The sequence below is a fragment of the Trachypithecus francoisi genome, unplaced genomic scaffold, assembly GCF_009764315.1.
Source record: "Trachypithecus francoisi isolate TF-2019V2 unplaced genomic scaffold, Tfra_2.0 Lachesis_group16, whole genome shotgun sequence".
NCBI classification, from domain to species: Eukaryota; Metazoa; Chordata; class Mammalia; order Primates; family Cercopithecidae; genus Trachypithecus; species Trachypithecus francoisi.
Window position 1 is genome coordinate 51,300,704 of NW_022681461.1, and position 22,601 is coordinate 51,323,304.

Here is a 22,601-nt window from a genome sequence, read left to right on the forward strand (position 1 = left end):
CTCATGAATTACACAGAACTTTTTCTTGCTGTCTGAATGTCTATGGTTCATGCTGTATTTTCAACTGGTTTTGACCAATTTTTTTTCTTCACTGTATATTGAGAAAGAGATTCTTTGATGCAATTTCTTACTTTTGTGAAGGAAGTTTATCAGTAATGTTTATAGTAATTTGGTTATTTTGGGATCAATATAAGACTCCAATATTCATAAAATCTGATAAAAGTACCAATTACCAATATAAAAGAATTCTTATCATATCTACATCCACCAGAGAGCAGCAGTAAAACTAGTAAATCAATTATGTAAGTAATGTAATTAATAAAGCCAATAATTCCAGTAACCATTATATTAACAATATTAATTTAATATTTTCATTGAATTAGTTATATATTCTAGCCCAACAAATTAACAAAAACTGAGCAGCTTTGATATTAAAGGTAGTATTATTTAAAATAATAAATTATAATTATAAATTATTAAATGTCATGATTTATAAGTATATATAGCATATTCATATAATTTGTCACTACATCAATTCTATGAAATCTATCCAGAAAAAATATTGCAGAAAAGGAAAATCTATGTACAGAAAAAATGACCTACATTTTTTCAAGATTTCATCCTATTTCCTTCTTCTCTCCCTACCTTCTCTTATTTATACTTCCACCTTCTTCATTATGGTTTCTGCTGATTAAATCTATCAAAACAGCTGTCACTGCAATTGCCAATGCCATCTATTTTTCCATTGCAGTGGGCAGTTTCAATCCACACCCTTCATGAATCCAGTGACTACTCTTCTAAGCATGTTTATTTTCTTAAATACGCTTCATCACCTTTCTCTCTCATTGTCCATAGTCTCATATGGCCATTCCACCTGTTTTCTTTGTGGCTCTTCTCTCCCCTTCCTTTAACCTTGGTTGAAGGTTCTCAGAACCAAATTTAAGTACTTTTCTCCCTTTACACTCTCTCCCCACATGATCACTTCCATTTGTGGGCTTTCAGTTACCACATATGAACCTCCCCCAGTTGCATTTCTTGTAAATTGCAAATTCACATAACAAACTGACAGTGCACATTTGCACATAGATTTCTACCAGTCAACTTATAGAGGATATCTCTGCATTAGTTTCTATTGCTTTACATGCCTTAGTCTACTTTCTGCTGAGAGAAATTCATTGATCTTTCTTTTTGTTATAGTATTTAACATAACTGATATTAAGTACAATTACTATTTGTAGGGATTTTTCCCTACAAAAATCAAAGACATCAGAAAGCAAAAACTGTATTTGTTATGTTCTCCTAGATATCTTGAGGCAGCATACAACCTGGCTTAGACAGAGTCTATTTTTACTTATAACTTGAATATAATAATGACGAGTAAATGAATTGTGCCACCTATACTATTATCAGGTTGCAAAATCAGGCTTAGGGTTTCATTTAAAGAATAAACAAATAAGAGAAATTTTCTATAGTAAACATTTATTAAACAAGGTAAAATATATTAAGTAAATATAAAAACCATATTTCTGTTACATAATTCACAATATAAAGGTGCACATGCTATGTGAGCAAGAATAATTTAAGTTGTATAAATAGTTAAATAAACAGATACATCTGCGTGGTCATCTGTAAGTCTTTAGTACCTGTATAGCTGAACAGGATGTTGATTAACACTCACGAAAACATTTGAAATATTTGATTCAATTCATCTTGTGTTATAACATAAATGAGTCTTTTCTTCATCTTTAATCTTTCTTGCAAGTTTCTTGATGAAGAGAAGGATCTCATGGTGTCTGCTCTGACAACCTCCCAGGCACAAGGGCTGTATTCCTTCTCTGTCACATGGAGAGCGACTCTTATTTCCTCACAGTCAGGATGGAGTCCTCATTCATCAGGGGACTCTCTCCTACTTCCACCTCCTGCATCACACAGGTTTCCAGATCATTCAGCTGCTGGTAAGGTTCTGTGTAGAATTTGTCTAGGAGGGTCTCATCCCAAGCAGCAGATGAGTCCTTTGTGCTGAAGAGATTGAAGATCTGCTGGATCATCTCATGGAGGACAGAGATGGCTGGAGCCTTTTAGAACTGGTTGCCATCAAACTCCTGCTGAAGAAATTCAAAGTCATGTCTGTCGTTCAGACAGGAGAAAGGAGAGATTCTCCTCATTTGTGCCAGGAGGACTATAGTCCTCCTGTTATCCAGGCTGTGGGTCTCAGGCAGATCACAGACCAGAGAGCAGCTTGACTTGCAGCTGAGCATCACCAGGGCCATCAGTAAAGAAAAGGGCAAGGCCATCACAGATGTTGCAGATGCTGCTGGGCTTGTTGACATGGGTGACTCTGCACCTTGGCCTCTAGGTTCTCTGAAGACCTTGCTTTGTGCATAACCTTAAATAGGGAATATATTAGTTTCCATTTTCTGAATTCCTCTCTCTTACTTTTTACTCCTGTTTTTGCTTTCCTTTATGCACTGTCTATGTGGGCTTAGACTAGTGTTTCTCAGCCATTTTTTTTTCACTATTGCCTTCCCTTTCCTTACCTCCAGAGCCTTGATGAAGAGAAGGATCTCATGATGTCTGCTCTGACAACCTCCCAGACACAAGGGCTAGATCATTTTACCTAATTGATTCGCTCATGATAATAACACATGTATATTGTATATGTATTTATATATTGCATTTATATCTGCATTTTATACATTTGAAAAAGTAGACAATATGGTTTTTAACTTAATGTAGAATTATGAATAACTAAATAAAAAACTTTAAGCTAAAAGTTGAATTTAAAGCTACTGACATTTAACTTGAATCCTTAAAATTAATTTTCTAAGTAACCTTTAGTATAATTTATTTACTGATATAAGTATTATTGAATAATTTATATATACAAAGTTGCAATCTATAAAAATATATAATACCAATATAACACTTTAAATTATTTCAAAACTGCTAAAAATTATTTATAATTAAATAATTTTCTCAATATTTATTTGTAGTATATGTAACTTTTAATTCTACTTCATACAGAAAATAATTTAAAACTTGACTGGCTGCTAGATATTCATCTAGGTATAATCAAATTTTTTTCAGCCCTTGACTTAAGTATTGATGTATTGAATAACTTCAGTAGAATTAAATAATTTTATTCTCAAAGTCTATCACACATTCAGAAGCACTGAGGATCAAACATAACCTACATCAGTAAGATAGCCAATAGCAGCCCATATGCCAATGGAGAACACATCTCGTGGTATAACTTTGGGATTGAGCAAATAATGGAGAGAAAGTCCACTAATGGCAGCCATCTATTCCACATAGGTTGGTAGCTCTGGTCTTGCATTCATTTTGTGTATCTTCCCTGAACTCAATGTCAATGCTGTTTATGAGATACACAAGAAAACCCAAATGAAAGAAAATAAATAATAAAGAGTCATGATTTGCTAGAGGTAAGCTTTGAAGTATCGTAAGCCATTGTAATATATATGACTTTTTCACAACCCCAGGAATTAATTTTTGCAGCTTTGGGAGCAATTTCATCCCTAATGACAGTACACAATCAAGAAAACATCAATTGATTAAAAAAAATTATTGACATTAAAGTCTCAAATTTCCATTGAGACATTCCAATCCTAACTGAGTTTAAAAACATCTCATCTTTCTTCTAAATATCAATAATGGTATGTAAATAGTATAAATGGACAGTACAGTTGTTCTATATAACATGTAAGACACCATATATCTTTCTCATTTCCTTTTTTATAGGAATCAAAAGTTGTTGCTTTTTGAATCCCAATTAATGGGTACAAAAAGAAAACAAACATATAAGTTAATATGATGAAAATGTAAGAATGGCAACAATATCCCACTGGAGAAAAAAATGACAAAATGTAACTTAGCTACATTCAGCCCAGGCACGATGGACATTAAGGGATGGGAAGGAGCAGAAGCAAAATTATAAAAAGGATGTAGATCAAAGGTAGCATATGGAAATGGGCTTGAAGAGAAGTAATCATTACTGTTCCAGTGGGTGTTTTGGTGAATTCAGCCTTAACTGACAGTTGTGGTAGACACACCACACACAAGACGTTGTACACAAAAAAGGCAAATTTGTGAAAGCACAATATTCTCTCTGAAGAATGGACAAGTGTAATTGCATCAAGTTCTCCCCTGGTGTCAATGATCTTCATGTGATACACAAGAAAATCCAATGAAAGAACATAAGTACTAAGAGATAAGGTTTTGTTAGAGGGGAGCTTTGAAGGGTCATAAGCCATTGTAATATCTACTATTTGTTTGCACCCCTAATAATTAATTTTTGCACCAGTAAATAAACTCAGAAGATCAACATTTTTCTTGTCATGGCTTTAATATTAATAAGAAGAAAGGGAATAGATGATATCAAAGGAAACTTCCCTAAATTTAATAAAGATACTAAAAATAACATTAATAAAAAGAATAGTAAGTAGCTAAATTGTTTAGTGCTTCTTATCAATCAGATATTGTTCTTAGCACTGACAAAATCTACCCTAATTTTATCTAATGAGGAATACCCTCATTTTTCATATTTATTGAATATTTACTATGTACCCAGCCCTATTTAGTCGCTAGAGGTATCAGTAACGAAAGTAGATAGTGATAGGTTGCACTATTTTCCCCATTTACAAAAGAAAAACCCAGAAGCACAGGGAGCTATTGAGTTGTGAAGCCACAGCTGGAATCCAGAAAATTAGACTCTCAATCCTCAGCTCTTACATGCTTTCTGGAATATTTCTGGCCACAAATGCTAAAGCTGATTTCTAGACTCTGATCAATATTTTCTAAGTCCAGTCCCGCCTAAAGCATGGCATTGTCCTTCTTTTCATCTCCTTTTCCTCTCCTTCATTTGCTTATGCCTGGAATGCTGCATTATGATTAAGAAAGGCCTCAATTTACTTACATATGTTATATACTAGTTTTGTCTTCTTGAGAATGTATCTTCATAAACTTAAATGTACTTGTAAAACTCTGTTCACCCTAGTAATATATTAATAAGTAGCTCCTTGAAAAGCTCAGCATATGTCTACCCTTTTGTTCAAATATCCATAAGGCTTTTGATTTCTGTTTGGCACAAGCCTAAGTAAGACTAAGTCATGACAAGGCTAGAGACATGAGCTAAGTAAGAATGAAACCAATAAGCTAAGTCTCAGAGCTCAGGGAGACCACATCTAAAAGGGCTCACTAGAGGGACTAAAGGAGAAAACGGCAGCGCTTCTGGAGAAATGAGGAGAGTCCAGTGCATTAGAGTAGGAGGACTGAGATGTGAAAAGGCTCTGAGTCACTTGACTTGCCAGCTGTTTGATACCTTTTATGTTGTAGGCCAGCAGAGTTTACTGCTGTGTTAATTTTACCTACTTGCTTTGAGAAACAGAGCTGATATGATGGGCAATACCTGGATAGAACTAAAGAAAAAGGGTTGGAAAAAAAAGTGTTTGCACAGGTGGGAAGTAATTTGGCAAAAATGAGCATAGAATTGGAGCAAAGTTTGACTTCAGCCTTTCATTTTTTGGTGTGTCTTAGACGTGATAGTTACCTATCCTTATCCTGTAATTACTTCTATGTTCTCATCATACACAGAAAATATGAATGACCTTGTTATCACCATCCATTTTACATGTGATAGTAGCGTCCATTTCAGTTTGATTTCCAAAATATGGAATGTAGTATTCAGAATGCCATTTCAGGTAGATAAACCAAGATTTTGCAATTTGAGTCCTTGGCCAAATTTTTTGCCTGGAAATGTTTTCATTCTTTATACATGACTATATTCTCTTTTGCTTTTTCAATTTAGTATTGTGGTTTTCCATGGCTGAAAATCAAGACAGTCCCATTTCCAATCCCCCTCCCTCCAGAAATATATGTATGTATATATATGCTTATATACACTTAAATTTTATGTAAGTTTATATACTTATATTAAACATATATTATTTTTAGTTTATGTATTTTGTATTTAATATGTGCAAATATAATTATGTATACTTAAGTATATACAGCTTTAAGTATTATATACACTTTGACAATATCATATAATTTAATATATGCTTATTAAATTATACTTAATATATTAAAATATATTAAATTTGTATATTATTAAATACAAAGGTATACATAATTTAAGCATATTTTTAAAATATACATAAAGAATATATAGGCCTGGTGTGGTGGCTCAAGTCTATAATGCCAGCACTTTAGATGACCAAGGCAGGAGGATTGCTTGCAGCCAGGATTTACCAGCCTGGTCAACAGGAGACACCATCTCTACCAAAAAATAAAACATTAGCCAGGTGTGGTAGTTGACACCTGTAGTCTCAGCTATTTGGGAGGCCAAGGTGGGAGGATCACTTAGGCCCAGGAGTTTGAGGATGTAGTGAGGTATGACAGCACCACTGCACTCCAGCCTGAACAAAAGAGTGAGACTTTGCCTCAAGAAAATATATATATATATATTTATATATCTTATATGTTTTTGTACATTTAAAAATCCATATGTAAATATAATGTATAAAAATATGTAAACATTTGTATATTTTAATATATATGCGTCAATATGTACTTTATATGGAATTATAACATATATACTGATTACAATATTTACTTATTTATATATATTTAAATATGTATAAATATGTAAGTGTATATTCTGTATATATCTATAGGTAACTATATAATACTATATTCAGTTAGTTTCAAATCACCTTTTTCTTTTAGGGTTGAATTAAAGAGTTGTAAAGACTGGGAAAATGGTTTACAAAATATTTTTTACTTGTGCCTAAAAATAATCATCAATGGTGATTTGAAACTATCTGAATCTGAGTAAAGGGATTATTTTATTTATTTATACTATTCACAGAGCAGCCGTTTTCTGTCACAACTTGCTGAGACACTGGTTCCCTGGAACAAGCTTCACGGGGGCTGTACAATTTTTCTTTTGTGCAAGGCACTACTCTGACAATGGGAACCTGGGCTCTACTCCTTCACAGTTTTACAGTCCCCTTTCCTAGAGTTTCCATTTGAGGGACATCAACGTGTTAGAGCTCAGGAATGTCAGGGGAGCTGCAATCAAAGCTTCTCTTGTCTGGATTTGGTGAAATGTGGACTACACACAGGATTATGCTATTTATTACATTGAAATTAAAGGTAACTATCATTTACCATGTTCAGATTCTCAGCCAGTAATTTGCAAACTTTATTTAATCTTTTCAATTTCCTATGTGACAACTATTAAAATTGTCTCAATTTTGCAGAAGAGGAAACGAAAACCTGATGTTGTTTAAGCTCCCAGGAGCCACAGATTTTGTCAGAAAGTGGCAGTTTCTGCTGCCTCCCAATTTCCCTCTTTATTAGCTTTTAGTTCTTCCTCTTGGCTGCACTGAGCATGCTAGTGTTTAATTAATCACAATCATGTCTTAAATGCCATTCTTTGAATCCATGGAGGGTAGTTATCATCCTGTTTTACTTATCTCTTAATCCAAATTGCCAAGCCCATTGTCTGTCACATATATGCAGTAAAGACATTTTTAGTGACAGAATAAAAACAACTGGATGACTTAACCCTGGGTTTTCAAGTTTTATGCCACCGTTATCTACAGATTATGAGCTGTGGCTCTTGTAAAGAAAGGTGGAAGAAATCAAATCTAGTGTATTAGTTCATTAAAAGTGAAATGCAGAGAAGTGAGGAAACATGTATTTCAGTGCAGTTTAAGAAGTAAATATGTCCAAGATGAAACCTCTAAGCACCATTATTAGTATTTTAAAAGAGACACAGATTGAGACTCAGGTTTTTATTTCAACATTGAGTCTCATTTGGATGGGTATGTCCTATTAGATTGAGAGTTCTGCCATTTTCTGAGTGTGTTTAATTTCCAATGTCATAATACAAAAGAAGTGTTGAGGTCATGACATTATCTGAGACCCGTAAATAGAAGAGAAGGTGAACAAAGTGGAAATAAAGTTGAGATAAGTACAAAAACTGAAAATCCTAATCTGGTTATGTAAGAATCTCACAAGAAAGTGCTGAGACAGGCGGGTAAAGACTCAAATGACCTAGCCAGCTGCATCCCACCAATGACCCTGCCAAACTCTTCCCTAGTGACACTGAGGATGATATTCTGCAGTTCTCTCTGCACCCTTAGTTGTGGCCTAGCCCAGAGCCATGGGCTGCCATAAATAGGTGACCTTCAAAGTTCTGCACCAAACTGGGAGAATCTTTCTTTTCTTCCTGTCTGAAGAACAAGAATGTTTTTAATTTTCTCCTGGAGCAGCTGAATGGCACCAAATTCCAAAAGGCTCAGGCCACCAATGTTCTTCATGAGATGATCCAGCAGATGATCCAGCAGATCTCCAACGTTTTCAGCACAAAGAACTGAAATTCTTCACTGGGCTTGATCAGTAGCTAGAATTTCTGGAGACCTGTTTGGGTATAGGAAATCAAAGAGACCTTGAGCAGGAGAATTCCAGCCTGGCTGTGAAGAAGTATTCACAAGGAATCAGTCTCTCTCTATGTGAGAAAGAAAGGACACATCTGTTGTGCCTGGGACACTGTCAGACTGCAAATTAAGAAAGGAAAATCAATAAACGCCTTTTCTGTGTTAATAGGCTCATCGGAAATCCCAGGAGGTTGGAAAGGAAACTTATATTTAGACCCAATATCAGTCAATTGGGTCTCATCTACTGATTATGTGGCTTCAAGCTTGTAAATATTCTTTCAATTAGAAGACTTTCTGCTTCATTTTTCAATGTATTGAGTCATTTTTGTAAGACTGTGTTTCAACAATAAGAAGAAATTGTACTTTTTTGTTTGTTTGTTTTTGACAGAGTCTCACTCTGTCACCCAGGCTGGAGTGCAGTGGCAGACTCTCGGCTCACTGCAACCTCCGCCTCCTGAGTTCAAGTGATTCTCATGCCTCAGCTTTCCAAGTAGCTGGGATTACAGGCATGCACCACCATGCCCAGCTAATTTTTGTATTTTTAGTAGACATGGGTTTTTGCCATGTTGGCCAGGCTGGTCTCAAATTCCTGACCTCAAGTTATCCACTCACCTTAGCTTCCCAAATGTTGGGGTTGCAGGCATGAGCCACTGCACCTGTCAAAATTGTACTTTTGAATAGAGAGAAATTACATTTTTAGCTGATAATAATTAAAATGTATCCAACGATAATTGCTGTATTTTCAAAATTTATTGTTTATAAATATGGTCAGCTTTGCCTTCTGGTTTCTTTTGTTTGATGGGGATGGAGAGGGTACTTAAATCTTTACAGTAAAAGTCAGGTCTTACTCAAACCCTCAAAGAGACACAAAGTGCCCTTAAATCTTTAATCTGCTTTCAAATCCAAAAGGAACATTAATTCCATTTATTCATAAATCGTTTTAAATATCTCTGCTCCAGGCAATTTACTTGTCATTGTGAATATATTGGTAAGTTAAATAAAGACTTTACTTTCTTTAGTGGCGCACTCTTCCTGAGAAGACAGTTCTAAACAATAAGTAGGTAGGTAGGAATCCTAGGGCCATGAAGGAGATGAACAATTCACTATAATAGATTATACCAGCTGAAGTGAATTCAGTTTTACTTATGCTTTCTTAGAGAAGTCATATCTGATGACTGTTGATTCAGTTTCAGCGGTTGCATGAACTAGAAACTAAAGTGAAATATAGAATCATCCACCTTGAAACTTCAAGTAAGTAGCAAATACCTTGTATTTGCTGGCTCTGTGGATGGTGCCAGTTACAATGAAAAAAAGTAGACACATTCTCTGCTTTCAGGGAATGACAGAGTTTCCAGTCTGGTGGGATGTGGGCAAGTGAGCATTTAATTAAAGTAATGCTAATGACTGTGACAGGGCAAGTACCAGATTCTGGAAGCATGTAGGACTTGTTTCTGTCAGGGAAAGCATCCAGGAGAAGTAACTGCTAAGCTGGCATCTCAAGGACCTGTGGGAGTTAACCAAGTAAATGTGGGATGTTCAAAGGGTCAGAAACAGGGAACAGCAGATGTGAATGTGTAGTGGCCAGAGGGCACATGCAGGAGCAAACAGTGAAAAAGGTTTAGAAATATATAGAGGTAGAAGGGAGGGAGGGAGAAAGCAGAAGTTAGAATAGGAAGCAGGTGTTGCATTGTAAAAGGCTTTGCAAGCAATTATGGGAGTATGATTCACATAAATGATAATTAGAAATATCGAGATGTTTTAAGCAATGAATTGATGTCAACAAATACATATTAGAAAACTCTTACAGCTGCCCTTTGAAAACTCGGTTGGGGTTTGCTTGCACATACTGGTTAGAAAGGTGGGAAGTGGACCCACTAGGGCATGGTTATTGTACCCAATGAGATAGGTAACAGGTTTGGAAGGTATTTATTAGGTTGTAGTAAAGAGTAAAGCTGAATGTAAGACTGATGACTAAACATAGGTGTTAAGATGCTTACTGAATTTTTGGGATGCCATAGAAACAAGCTATAGACTAAGCCTCCAGACAAAAATATCAAAAATTAAACCAGAGAACTGTCCAGATGTAAAAACCCACTGTTGATGATGCTGCTCTAGTAAGAACTAGACAGAACTTCCATTCTCTGATGCCGTTTCTTTTCCTAAAACCTGAACCTTCCACCATAGAAAGTCAACAACTCAGCCAACAAACACAGAAACACCATGCAGAGCCTATATCTTCTTGTGGACACTTTAGGATCAAAAGCTCATGCAGGTGCTCCAGATTGGCAAGTCTTTCTTGGTGCCCATGTCCTATCTACAAGGGAGGCTTGAAATGTACATTATCTTGCCTGCATTGGTGATTTGGTTTTCCATTGATGCATAATTAATCAAAAACTCAGTGGTTTAAAACAACACACATTTATTACCTAACAGTTTTTGTGAATCAATAATTCAAGAGCAGCTTCGGTGGCCTAGAATCTCTCATGAGTTGCAGTCAAGATGCCAGCTGGGGCTGCAGTTGTCTGAAGGCTCTATTTGGGCTGGCGGATCTGTTTCTAACATGGGTCACCCACATGGCCACTGATAGGGAGTCTCAGCTCTTCATCACAGTCACGTGGGCCTCTCCATCGAGCTATGTGGTATGTGCTCACAACATGGCAGTTGGCCTGTACTGGAGGAAGTGATAAGAGATAAACATGGAGGAAGTGCACAATTTTTTATGACCTAGTCTATAATTTAAACACCATTGTTTCATTGTATTCATTAGATGGGAATCACTACATCCAACACATAAGTCAAAAGGAGGAAAGAAAAGAATATGAGAAAATTTGTGAATATATTTTAAAACAACCACAACTAGAATTCATAATGTGAGAGTATCCCTTAATGTAGAAAGAGTGTTTTACAGATAATGAGTAGGCATGGTTATGATAGTGATGAAACTACAGATATCAAAAGGAAAGTGACATTGGATTTGGGGGCTGAGTTTCAATGGATCTCCTTGGTCTCAGAGAGGCATTCCCAAATTGTAGTCATGAACCTGTTGTAAGTGGCTAGACTATCTACTAGGTAAGTGGTAACGGTGAATGGGAAGTGTCGATACTGCAGCCCAAGAAGTGAACAAAACAGACATACCAACGGAATCCATAATTTATTCCCCTTGCAGGATAAAGTACAGCTAGTCCAGGGCATGGGAGGGATTATTAATGTAGAGTCAGCCTTGAAAATTAGAAAACTGTTTTTCTGGCTGGGGGCGGCAGCTCACGCCTGTAATCGCAACACTGTGGGAGGCCCAGGCAGGTGGATCATCTGAGGTCAGTAGTTTGAGACCAGCCTGGCTAACATGGTGAAACTCCGTCTCTACTAAAAATACAAAAATTAGCCAGGGGTGGTGGCAGGCGCCTGTAATGCCAGCTACTCTGGAGGCTGAGGCAGGAGAATCGCTTGAACCTGGGAGGCGGAGATTGCAGTGAGCCGAGATCACGCCACTATACTCCAGCCTGGGTGACAAGAGTGAAACTCCATCTCAAAAAACAAACAGCAACAACAACAACAAAAACAACAACAAAAGCAAAACAAAAACTATTTCCATAATCTTTGAGTTAACTGATGCCTTCAAGTATATGTATATACATATATGAAAGGTTTTGTGAAATCTGTGATTTTCTTATCTGGAGAAGGATGGAGAGAGTAATAAATAATTGAAGTAAACACTGCTTAGTATGTAGAAATGAAGTATGAAGAAATAAACATTACACAGACTTAAATTAGGTTTTTATATTGAGTATGTTTTGGTTCATGATTTAACATGAATTAGAAATAAGTTTTAATGGATCACTAATTCCTGGCTGGAAGAATTTTTTGACTCTAAGTGATAAAGTATACTCCTTAAGTAAGACAAAACTGTTTGAATCAGTAGAAGTTAGACCTGCCTCCCATCCCCACCACACACAAACATGTACTCTGTTGACTGGCACTTGGGTGAAATGAGCAAAGAATGATAAACTTCCATTATAAGAGATTGTAAGGCTGTATTGTAATAGCCTTTTTGAAGATGGACCAGTAAAGAGGTAGACATACTCTTTGGACTTACAATTGGAGAAGGCGCTCTAGACAACGAAACTTCTGAAGTTTAGGTTACTTGGTTGCTGTCAACAGCTTTATACACAACTTGAGCTAAGATTGCATGAAATTGAATCTTGCTCCTTCAGTTCTATGTAGAAAAGATATGTGCACTCTTGATATCCTTCAGGAGGCACTATTAAGAGGTCACCTGTTATACACATCCATCTTGAGGGAAAAATGCTTGGTGTATAAGAATATTTTGTTCTGAGACAATAACATGGAGAATGAGGAAATGGGTAGTTGATGCCATTCTTATTGTTCACATAGTCAAGAAATAGGCTTTCTTTGAGCCCATGGATGGCACTAAGAAAAATTTGGACCAGCTGGTCCAAAATCTATTTTACATCAAACACATGTATATGCTTATGTATATTTGTCTCTGGCTGGCCGGATGAAAAATATGTGGCTATGGCAGTCATGATTTGATCCTCATACCCACACGAGCAAACCAATATAAAAATTTCTTAAATATTATGAGGCTGTCATATTTACTTATAACTGGATATAATGCATAATACATCCTTTCTGCTGTTGAAAAGATTTATTCTACACATGTCTTTGTGATGAGGCTATCTGCTAAAAACTAAAAATAAAAATGGTATGGGGAATCCACTCAAAGGAAAAAGCAAGCAGTGGGTATGAATGCTTAGAATCCAGATGAAATGTTGTAGATTTTAAAATTCAATGTATATGAATTTATAAATAAAATAAAGGTCATAGCTATTTAAATCTGTATTTTTAAGTAATATAAAAAAAATTCTTCTCTTTGATCTACCATGCACCAAAAAATTACCAAAGGTTTTTAATATTCACTTATGTAATTTATATAAGCTGCCAACTTTGAACTTTCACATGTGCTATAAAAATTTCTGGGTTTTGTTATTACTGTTGTTTTGATAAAGGAGATATATTTTCTGTAATCTAGCTAAACAAAGACTTTTAATTTCAAGCAGTAGATGGCAAAATAACATTAGCCCCTGGAAAGCAGCCGCTCTGAGACTGTTACAGAGGAACTACCTATTCTGTGTACTAGTGCATCTGGCTCATGTACACAATTCAACAGTTCTGTTATGTGTTCAGTCATCCTTAATGGATATCTAAGTCTTTTATTCTAATTATCATCCAGTCATTCAAATATATGCTCAACAATTGAATACTAGAGGATGTAGATAAAGTATCAAAATTAAGGTGGGAAGAATCTTTAAAAATCCATTTAAAAACATTTTAATGGAAGGTCTAGTGTGGTCATATTAGGAAGCAAATAGTATAATGCTGCGATGACTATTTCTGGCTTATTTTCTGTCACTTATTAATTCTAGAAATATGCTTACTGTCCAAAAGGCATGAAACTTGAAAGATCATTTTACTGCTTTTGCCAAATTGCATTCTAAACTGTATACCAATTGACAATGCACTCATCGATATGTAAGAGTGCTTTCTAACCCAAGTTGAAAACAATCAAAAAACAGACTCTTCTTCAGTATTTGACGTGAGAAAAATTAAATTGTCATCTCAACAAATTTTACTAAATAAATGAAGAAATGGGTAATGATACACTGTTCACATAGCCAAGAAATAGCCTTTCCTTCAGCCCATGGATGGTACTAAGAAAAATCTGGATCAGCTGGTACAGAAATCATTTTGTAATGAAGATATACAACCCTAATTTTTTTAAGACTCCTAATTAATGAGGAACTTCATGAACAAGATCAAGGATATTTCCCTGTAACAAAGGAATTCTAAAACTAGAATTACCCCTATTAAAATTACACATAACACACAATTCCTTGGTCACCACTATAATTTTGCTGGAAGTATGAACCATGCTTTAACGTTTCATATTAAACAAATAATATGAAATTGGCTTTTATAATATGCAGATAATGGTTACTTCAGGTGAAAATATGAGAATTGACCCAAAAAACTGAAGAATCAATAAGAGTCGGTAGACAGAAAACCATTATGCTAAAACTACATATTTCCTACTTCTACCAAGAGTTCAGAATATAACATAACAAAATTCCATTCAAAGCAGAAATACAAACACACACACACACACGTATATTTCAAAGACTCAACTTGAAAAAAGATCATTGGAAGTGAAGAAAAATACTCTAAATTGATAAACATTTTATATGATTTTTTTTAAAGCATAAAAATTCAGCAATTCTACTGAACTGCTGATACTCAAAAAGTAGTTATGGAAAAATTGGATAATTTGAAAAATACATTAGATTTTATGCCAAAAGTTTGGTAGAAAGTTGTATCAATAATAACAACATAAAATACTGGGATAATTATACCACCTAATGATAAAAAAAAAAAAAATTCAAGAAAGCATTAAAAAATGACAAAAAAAAAAACCTAATTCTGCTATGTTACAAAGGAAAAAAACTGTTTTTTTGGCTCACAGAAAACAAGTGGGCAAATCCTTTCTGTAAATAAGAGAATAAAGATTAAGCTTAATATAGCCAGATGCAGTGGCTCACGCCTGTAATTCTAGCCCTTTGGGAGGCCGAAATAGGAGGATCACTGGAGGCTAGGAGTTCCAGACCAGCCTGGTCAACATAGTGAGACTCCAGCTCAAAAAAAAAAAAAAATGATTAATCTTAATATAAAAAGGAAATTTTATTAATTTTAAGGAAAAACTCATCCTCATTTTAACTAGAAAGAAAAGCTACTTGAACAGGAGACAAGCAGTAGATGCCACCCTAACATGTCAAGAACTAGTAATCACAAAGCTATAGAGCTATAGGATCAAGAACAAGTAATACCACATCAGTACTATGTAATAATCACCACCACTACACACACACACCAAATTAAAAAAACAAAAATATCACCAAAAGGTCAACATACAAAAGAGATGAACATATTTGATCACATTAAATTGAATTAAAAAGTATAGAGTATAAAAAAGTATTTATAGCAAAGAGGACAATTAAAGCAAAAGATAGGAGCAAATGATTTATGTATGAAAAATACACATGCTCAATAAACAAGAAATTGTAAGTAGTAATTAAAGATATGTAAATCCAAACAGTAAACTAACTAGAACTGCAAAGATTTCCTTTGAAATAGTTACTGAACACAGTTCTGCTAACAATGCATATTGGTATAATCCTGGAAATACATTTTAAGACCCTAAAAAAGTTAACACTATATGATTCAGATTTTACTTAACATTTATCATTGGGTAGTAGATATGGGCAAAGTTTTATGTAAGAATATTACATCTTGATTATGGTGAAAATTTATGGTAGACATTTAAATATCTACACATAAGGAAATGCAATAATTTGGCATGTTCATGGAATGAAATATTTAGTATAGACACTGAACACTTTCAAATAGTCTGAAAATCATTAAGATGAAGCAAAAGCCAAAAATCATAAAATCCCAACTTTGTTAGTAACAACTATCATTCACTGACTGCTTCTGTGCATCTTATGCTAATCGCTTTATATTATTTCCTTACAAATCTGATATAATTATTATTGACCACACCCAACCTGATAGATGTATGACAAAGCTGAAGTTTTAGAGAGTTAAACTTACCCCACGATGCTTCAGCAATTGTTTATAATCAGTTGAGCTGGGGATGGCACATCGATTTTTTCTCTTGATGGTACATTTATGTAGTTTAAAAATGTCCTGTAGGAGTTTACTGCCTTTATAGTGAGAACAAAATAACTTTTGATTACAAAAATCTGAACATGAGTGAAATGTGCTTGCTTTGCAGGCCAACTACATAAATATTACTGTTGGCAAGTGGGAAGGAAATTTAAGTCTGGATTTATCTGAGTAAAAATGGAATCTGTTTTTCTAAATACATGTGCATTTGATAATTAGAAAAAAAACCTTACAATTTTTTAATATACACAGCTTTTAAAAAATAAGATAACGTCATAATAGTCTGTCTTTGGAAGGTGGATTTGTTTTCATTATCCAGCTTTTAGCCTAAGGTCTGGCATATTTGAAAAATATTTGACAAATGCATGCACATATGTATGTATATATATAATATACTCAGTATTAATAGAAACTATCTTCAGCATGTGGAATCACTGATAATTACTTGTTTGCTTTTATTTTCCTGTACTTTCTATAATAGACACACCAAAAAAGCTAGCAAATGTTAATTTTTGAATACTTACCAGAAAAACTAAAACAGGAAACATTAACAGAGTGCTTTATGTGCTTTTAGTTTTTATCCTCTAAATATTTTTCCAGTCTGAACTTTCTTTAAAAAATTACCAGCTTATGAAAATAAATCTATTTAATCATTTCAACCACCTAAAATTTCTCTCTATAACGAACTCCAGGTTTAATGAGTAGTACAAGTTGAATATCCCTTATCTGAAATGCTTGGGACTAGAAGTGTTTTGGATGTTGGAATATTTGCATGTACATGATGTAACCTGGGGGAGGGACCCAAGTCTAAACAATATTACTTAAAACTTCAGTTATATTTCACATATGTTTTATACACATAGTCTGAAGGTAATTATATATAATAGGCTTAATAATGTTGTGCATGAAGCAAAAAAGTCTTCACTGTGTTTTGAGTATAACCTGTCACATGAGGTCTGGTGTGGAATTTTCTACTTGTGGCATCCTGTTGGCCCTCAAAAAGTTTTAAATTTTGGAGCATTTTGGATTTTTGGATTAGGGCTACTCAACCTGTATTAGCATAGCATTAGTCAGCTACCTGCATGATACCAAGAGAACTGTCAACTGCAGAATATGGGAAAGTAAACGAATGAGAGGCAGGGTGTGTGAAGCTGGATGTGGGGGATATAGATAGAGCAGTTTACCTGGTAAAGCAATACTTATTTCAATAGGAAGCACCAGGGTCAGACACAAGACGTAATAAAAAGTACCTTTTTTCAATAAAAGGAACAGCTTGTACAAAATAGAAGCAGGGCAGTACCACCTTGGTATGTCAGAATAAGCACTGAAATACTACATAAAAAATAAACCATATCAAATTTATCCCCTAACTCCATCTCTACTAAAAATACAAAATTAGCCGGGCGTGGTGGTACATGCCTGTAATCCCAGCTACTCGGGAGGCTGAGGCAGGAGAACCGCCTGAACATGGGAGGCAGAGGTTTCAGTGAGCACAGATCGTGCCACTGCACTCCAAACTGGACAACGGAGTGAGACCCTGTCTCAAAAAAAAAAAAAAAGAAAAAAACAAATTTGATCTCAAAAATTAACAGCGTTGCCATTGTAAAACTACAATAGATTGAGGGAAGAAATAAATGCAAGCAAATGCAAGTTAAATTACATTTATTATATAAAGAGATCCTATAACTTGATACGAAAAACAAAACAACTCCAACAGGTAACAGAAGGGCAAAAGGACAGGAACATTTGATCAAAGAAACACAGCTATCCATAATACACAAATATTCAACCTCATTAATAATCAAGAAAGGATTAGGATGCACTTCTTGCTTATTCAATAAAGTTAATAATTTCTAATTTCTATATTTTTCAAATGTACTCAAATGTGCTATTTTTAGTAATAAAAAACTGAGTAATTAAAAAAATATAAAATATGAACATTTCTGCCAGTGCAGAAATCACAAAAAGCATTAAAATGAATCAACACTTGTATGAGCAGTAAGGTTCAGACCCCTAGAAGCCAATTCATTTTACCTTGGTTCCTGAGTTTTATTATGGGATTGTCAACAAAGTTGTTCCTGATTTACACTCTGACAATCTTCCAGGTATAGGGGTGTTTGTGTGTGTGTGTACATACACATATGTATACATAAAATTTTTTTCTTCACGTAGACAATTATTCCAGACAAGTACCTCTTCAGAATCATTACAGGGAATTCCTGTAACTCCATTTGCTGATAAAAGTCCCATTAAAAACTACCATGTGGTTCTCAACCAGTAGGGATACCCTTGGTATTGAAGAGGCTGAAGGTTGCTATTAGTACTGCTCATAAGACCATAGTGTTCCAGAGGCTCTGTAGCTGGCTTCTTAGGGAATCTGAAGTTGGTCCTGTCCTTGAGACATGGCCAAAAGCACATTTTTCCTCACTTGATGCAGAAGAAAATGTATCTCCTGCTTGCTCAGATCATAGCCTTGAGGCAGCTCACACAGCTCAGGATGCACATGGACTGGAACAGCACCAGGGCAATCACCCCAAATCACAAAATAATCATGTTAGGATGACTAAGTTGGGAGGCTGAACTTAAAACCCTATAGCTTTGTTCAGAATATTTTTTCTTTGCTTTTTTCATTAAGTTTTACTGACCAAAAAAGGTGGAAAAAAGAACCTAAATTTTCTGCACAAAAACAATTCTCTGAAACCTGAACTTTACCAATCTGTGTAAAAGTACTCTACAGAAACTATACAAGCAGAAAAAAGTAATGTAAGCTTCATATGAAGTAATGGTTTAGTCACATGACAAATTTGGTTGTTGATTTAGTATGCTGTAGCCCTCATCTATCTAAATTCAGTATGACTATATAAACATTTATTATCTGGTATTGAATTCCCATTTGAATAGAAACGGCTACTTTGTGGAAGAAAAAAACTTCAATTTAAAAATTTCAGCATCGTTTAAGTGCCAATCAATTTTTAAATTATGTGTGTGTATACATATGTATGTATGTGCGTAGGCATGTATGTTTGTATTGTGTATTTTTTTCTCCTTTCTCCCTCTCTTGCTCACTCTAGAGAGAGATAACAAATACTGGTTTGGTGCTATACTGTTTTTTCCTAATTAATATTTTTATTATTTCTGTCTGCGTAAGAAACTTCAAATATTCTGAATGCAACCACACAATCGAGTAAGTTGACAGACATATCAAAAACTATGAAAAGAGGGAGGTAACTAATATTAATACTTAGCAACCATTCATTAATTTTAGATTACAGTGACCTCCCTCTGACATTTTGGAGTCAAAGATGAAAACTCGACTTTGAAGCATAATGGACATAATCACACATTTACCACAGTCATCTACAATTTTATATAACATCACAAAAAGACATCTAAACATTTTTCTACATCTTTTTTTCTCATTTGTTAAAACAGCTAGCTATGTTAAATACATCTTCAGAATGCATGTTAGCCACTTGATAAACATACTAAAAGCCAAACAAGACGATTAACATCAGTTACCTTTATATCTAATAACTGTACCAATCACTGTAAGAAGATACAACTGAAGGAGAAGTATTAGATCACCCATGATGTACTGCAAACGTGTTACACCTTAGACCTAAGAATGATCTGAAGGTGCTGAAAGAGGTGATTCTCTAGAAGGTGACCCAGGGTTTTCTTCAGGTGGAAAAACTGTGAGTGTACACGCTCGAATGCCACCAAGTGACTCGGGAAGATCAAAAACTTTATGCCACTCATCTTTTTCTGGGTCATATTTCTGGACAATTTCTACCATACAACGATTATTCCAAGAATATCCACCAACAACGTAGATTTTATTTTCAAAGACGGCAACTCCAACATCACTTTGGCCTCTTAACATGGCGGCAATTGGGGTCCACTGGTCAAGGGTTGGTGAATAGTATTCACAGCTTAGAACATCATCATAATCACTTGTTCCTCTGAAGTGATTGCCGCCAATGACATAGAGCTTATCTCCAACCGTACACATGCAATGCAGACCTCTGACTGTAGTCATTGGAGCCTTTTGCATCCACTTATCTGTATCTGGGTCAAAACACATAAGCTCATTTTGGAAAGTGTCATGGGTAATTCCTCCTGAAATATACATTAAGCCTCCATATACTGTTCCAGCATGGCCATAGTGGGGTTCACTCATTTTTGCAACATAGCTCCACTCATTCATTCTTGGGTTGTAACATTCTACTGTGGCCAGTTCACCAGCTGCACTGCGCCCACCAACTGCATACAAATGTCCTTTGAGGGCACTCAAGTGAAAGAATGTACGCTTTTCATTTAATGATGCAACCTGCATCCATTTATTATACCGAGGATCAAATCTGAAAACTGTATCAACAGCAGTTTTTCCTTTTGTATCATAATTACTTTGACCACCAACTACATAAAGAAAGTTTCCAATGACAGCAATACCATGCTGGTAACGGGGAGCATCCATCGGGGCTAAAGATCTCCATTCTTGTGCCCTTTCATCATACATCCGTAATTCTTTACTGACAACCAGCTGCTGCCTCAGAACTCCTCCTAATGTAACCAAGTGAGTGGAGTCAGATCGAATGGCAGTTCTATCTGACTGCATCACTGGCTGCATATATGGCATCATTTGGTAATTGCTGGCTTCCAAAAGCAAATTTACGCAGGTATTGTCTGTTCTCATGAAATCTACTGTCTGCACGTAATTGATGAGATCCTGTGGTGTCATCAGTGGAAATCGAATATTCTTCATTAATTTCGCAGCATAATCCATCCGAGGGTCTTCCAACCTTAGCCAGCGACAGGCTGCCTTAAAGAGTTCGAGTTCGGTACAGTGCTTAAGACTATTACTGGAAAGCACAAAGGCAAGCCGTTCAAAAGGGAGTTTTAGAAACTCCCCAGTACTCAATAAAGCAGGAAAGTTCTTCAGGATGAAATTATTAACATATTTATCCACTTCTATAAGATTGTAGGTGTTAGCAATTCGTCCAACCTCAACACAGTTATCTAAAGAGACTCCTGATATAAGAAATACTTTACAGAAATCCAAAACGGGTAATATTTGTAAAAAGCTAGCAGCTTCAAGTGTGTCCTGAAGATTGTCCATATTAAGAGAAAGTTTTGCAGTATAAATAAAATCAATGATTTTCTTCAGACCAACCTTGTTTACCCCATGAAGCTTAATGCACATCAGATCTTGTTCTTTCATTCCACCTGTGAACATAGCTTTGAAATAATCACTAGCAGACGCCATCATAGCTCTGTGAACAGGGAAGATTTCATCCCCATCACCTGGTACCAGAGTCACATCACAAAGCAATCCTTCTATTCTAAGCTGATCAAAGCCTTGCAGCACCACCGAACTGTGTGTATTGCTGGTAAAAAAGCGTGTGGTTCCTGCCTTACAAGGCTGCAAATGGGCAGAGACGCCCATTTCGCCGTTACCAAGGGACACTTTCATGTGAAAGCTTTCCTCTTGCACAGAGATGCAAGCCGGATAAAGAAGTTATAACCGGAATGTTTTACAGGCAACGAGGTGTCCACAAAGAACAGAAATCTCGTTTCCTTATCAAGGGAAGGCAGCCACTGCGGCACCCCTCAGGCCACGCCAGTCAGTCATCCACTGAAAATCGCCCTGTAGCAGGACCACAAAGGGCTGTGGACCTCAAATCTGATTATTAGACAGATGATTCATCACCTGAAGGCGGTTAAATGACCCGGTTCATCTCGTCCGGCCTGCGCTGCCGCTCCTTCAGCAGTTCCGCTTCGGGCAACGAAGAGGCGCCGCCACGTACTGTGGCTCCACGGCCCGCTCGGCGGCGGGTCCGGGCACCTCAGCAACGGCCCGCTGCGCCCTCCGCTGTACCCAGAGTGTCGCAGCGGCCACCGACCTGTCTTTGAGCGAGGACCTGGAACACAGGCCTGAGACTGGGCTTGGGCCTAGAATACCGGCCTAGCCCCAACGCCGAGCCGCTCCTTCCGGATAAGCGTACTCCCAGGATCCCGCGGGGTGGGAGCGGCCATAGCGGCTACTGCGGCTGCGCGGCCTCCAGAGCTCGTCAGTGGGCGGGCGTGTGGGGGTGGGGAAGGGAGAGGAAGTGTGCGGGAGGCGGGGAGGGCGGGGGTTGAGGAAGAGGAACTGTCTCGGGTGGGCGCCAGCCCGGCCCCTTAGCTCTGCCTTGTATGTGGGACCAAATAGGACAGAATGTGTGCACGTATGTTATGCTGCACGTTTGATGTAAGTTTTTCACATATCTGAGCTCTTACGTTCCCCAGATGCATAAATTTTTTAAAACTTTGCACTTCCTAGCTTCTGTTTATTTCAATAACAATGAAAAGCGGCTTTTGTATAAATTGAGAGTAAACCGG

The 22,601-nt window shown here is 36.3% G+C and overlaps 1 protein-coding gene and 1 pseudogene across 3 annotated transcripts; both read right to left on the reverse strand.

The window, feature by feature from the left end:
• Positions 1 to 1,506: 1,506 nt before the first annotated feature.
• On the reverse strand, positions 1,507 to 6,136 carry LOC117098646 (annotated as a pseudogene).
• Positions 6,137 to 6,743: 607 nt separating this feature from the next.
• KLHL9 (kelch like family member 9) lies at positions 6,744 to 22,258 on the reverse strand. 3 transcript variants are annotated; one of them, XM_033237475.1, is made up of 3 exons: positions 19,740 to 21,735; positions 10,889 to 11,133; positions 6,744 to 8,445 (listed from the first exon to the last, which is right to left on the reverse strand). In XM_033237475.1, exon 1 carries the CDS (start codon positions 21,691 to 21,693, stop codon positions 19,840 to 19,842), a length of 1,854 nt encoding a protein of 617 aa, XP_033093366.1. In that variant the 5' UTR covers positions 21,694 to 21,735; the 3' UTR covers positions 6,744 to 8,445; positions 10,889 to 11,133; positions 19,740 to 19,839. The 3 variants fall into 3 exon arrangements, with proteins under 3 accessions (XP_033093366.1, XP_033093365.1, XP_033093364.1); XM_033237474.1 differs by having other exon boundaries at positions 6,745 to 8,445; positions 11,036 to 11,133; positions 19,740 to 22,258; XM_033237473.1 differs by lacking the exon at positions 6,744 to 8,445 and having other exon boundaries at positions 10,865 to 11,133; positions 19,740 to 22,258.
• Positions 22,259 to 22,601: the final 343 nt, after the last annotated feature.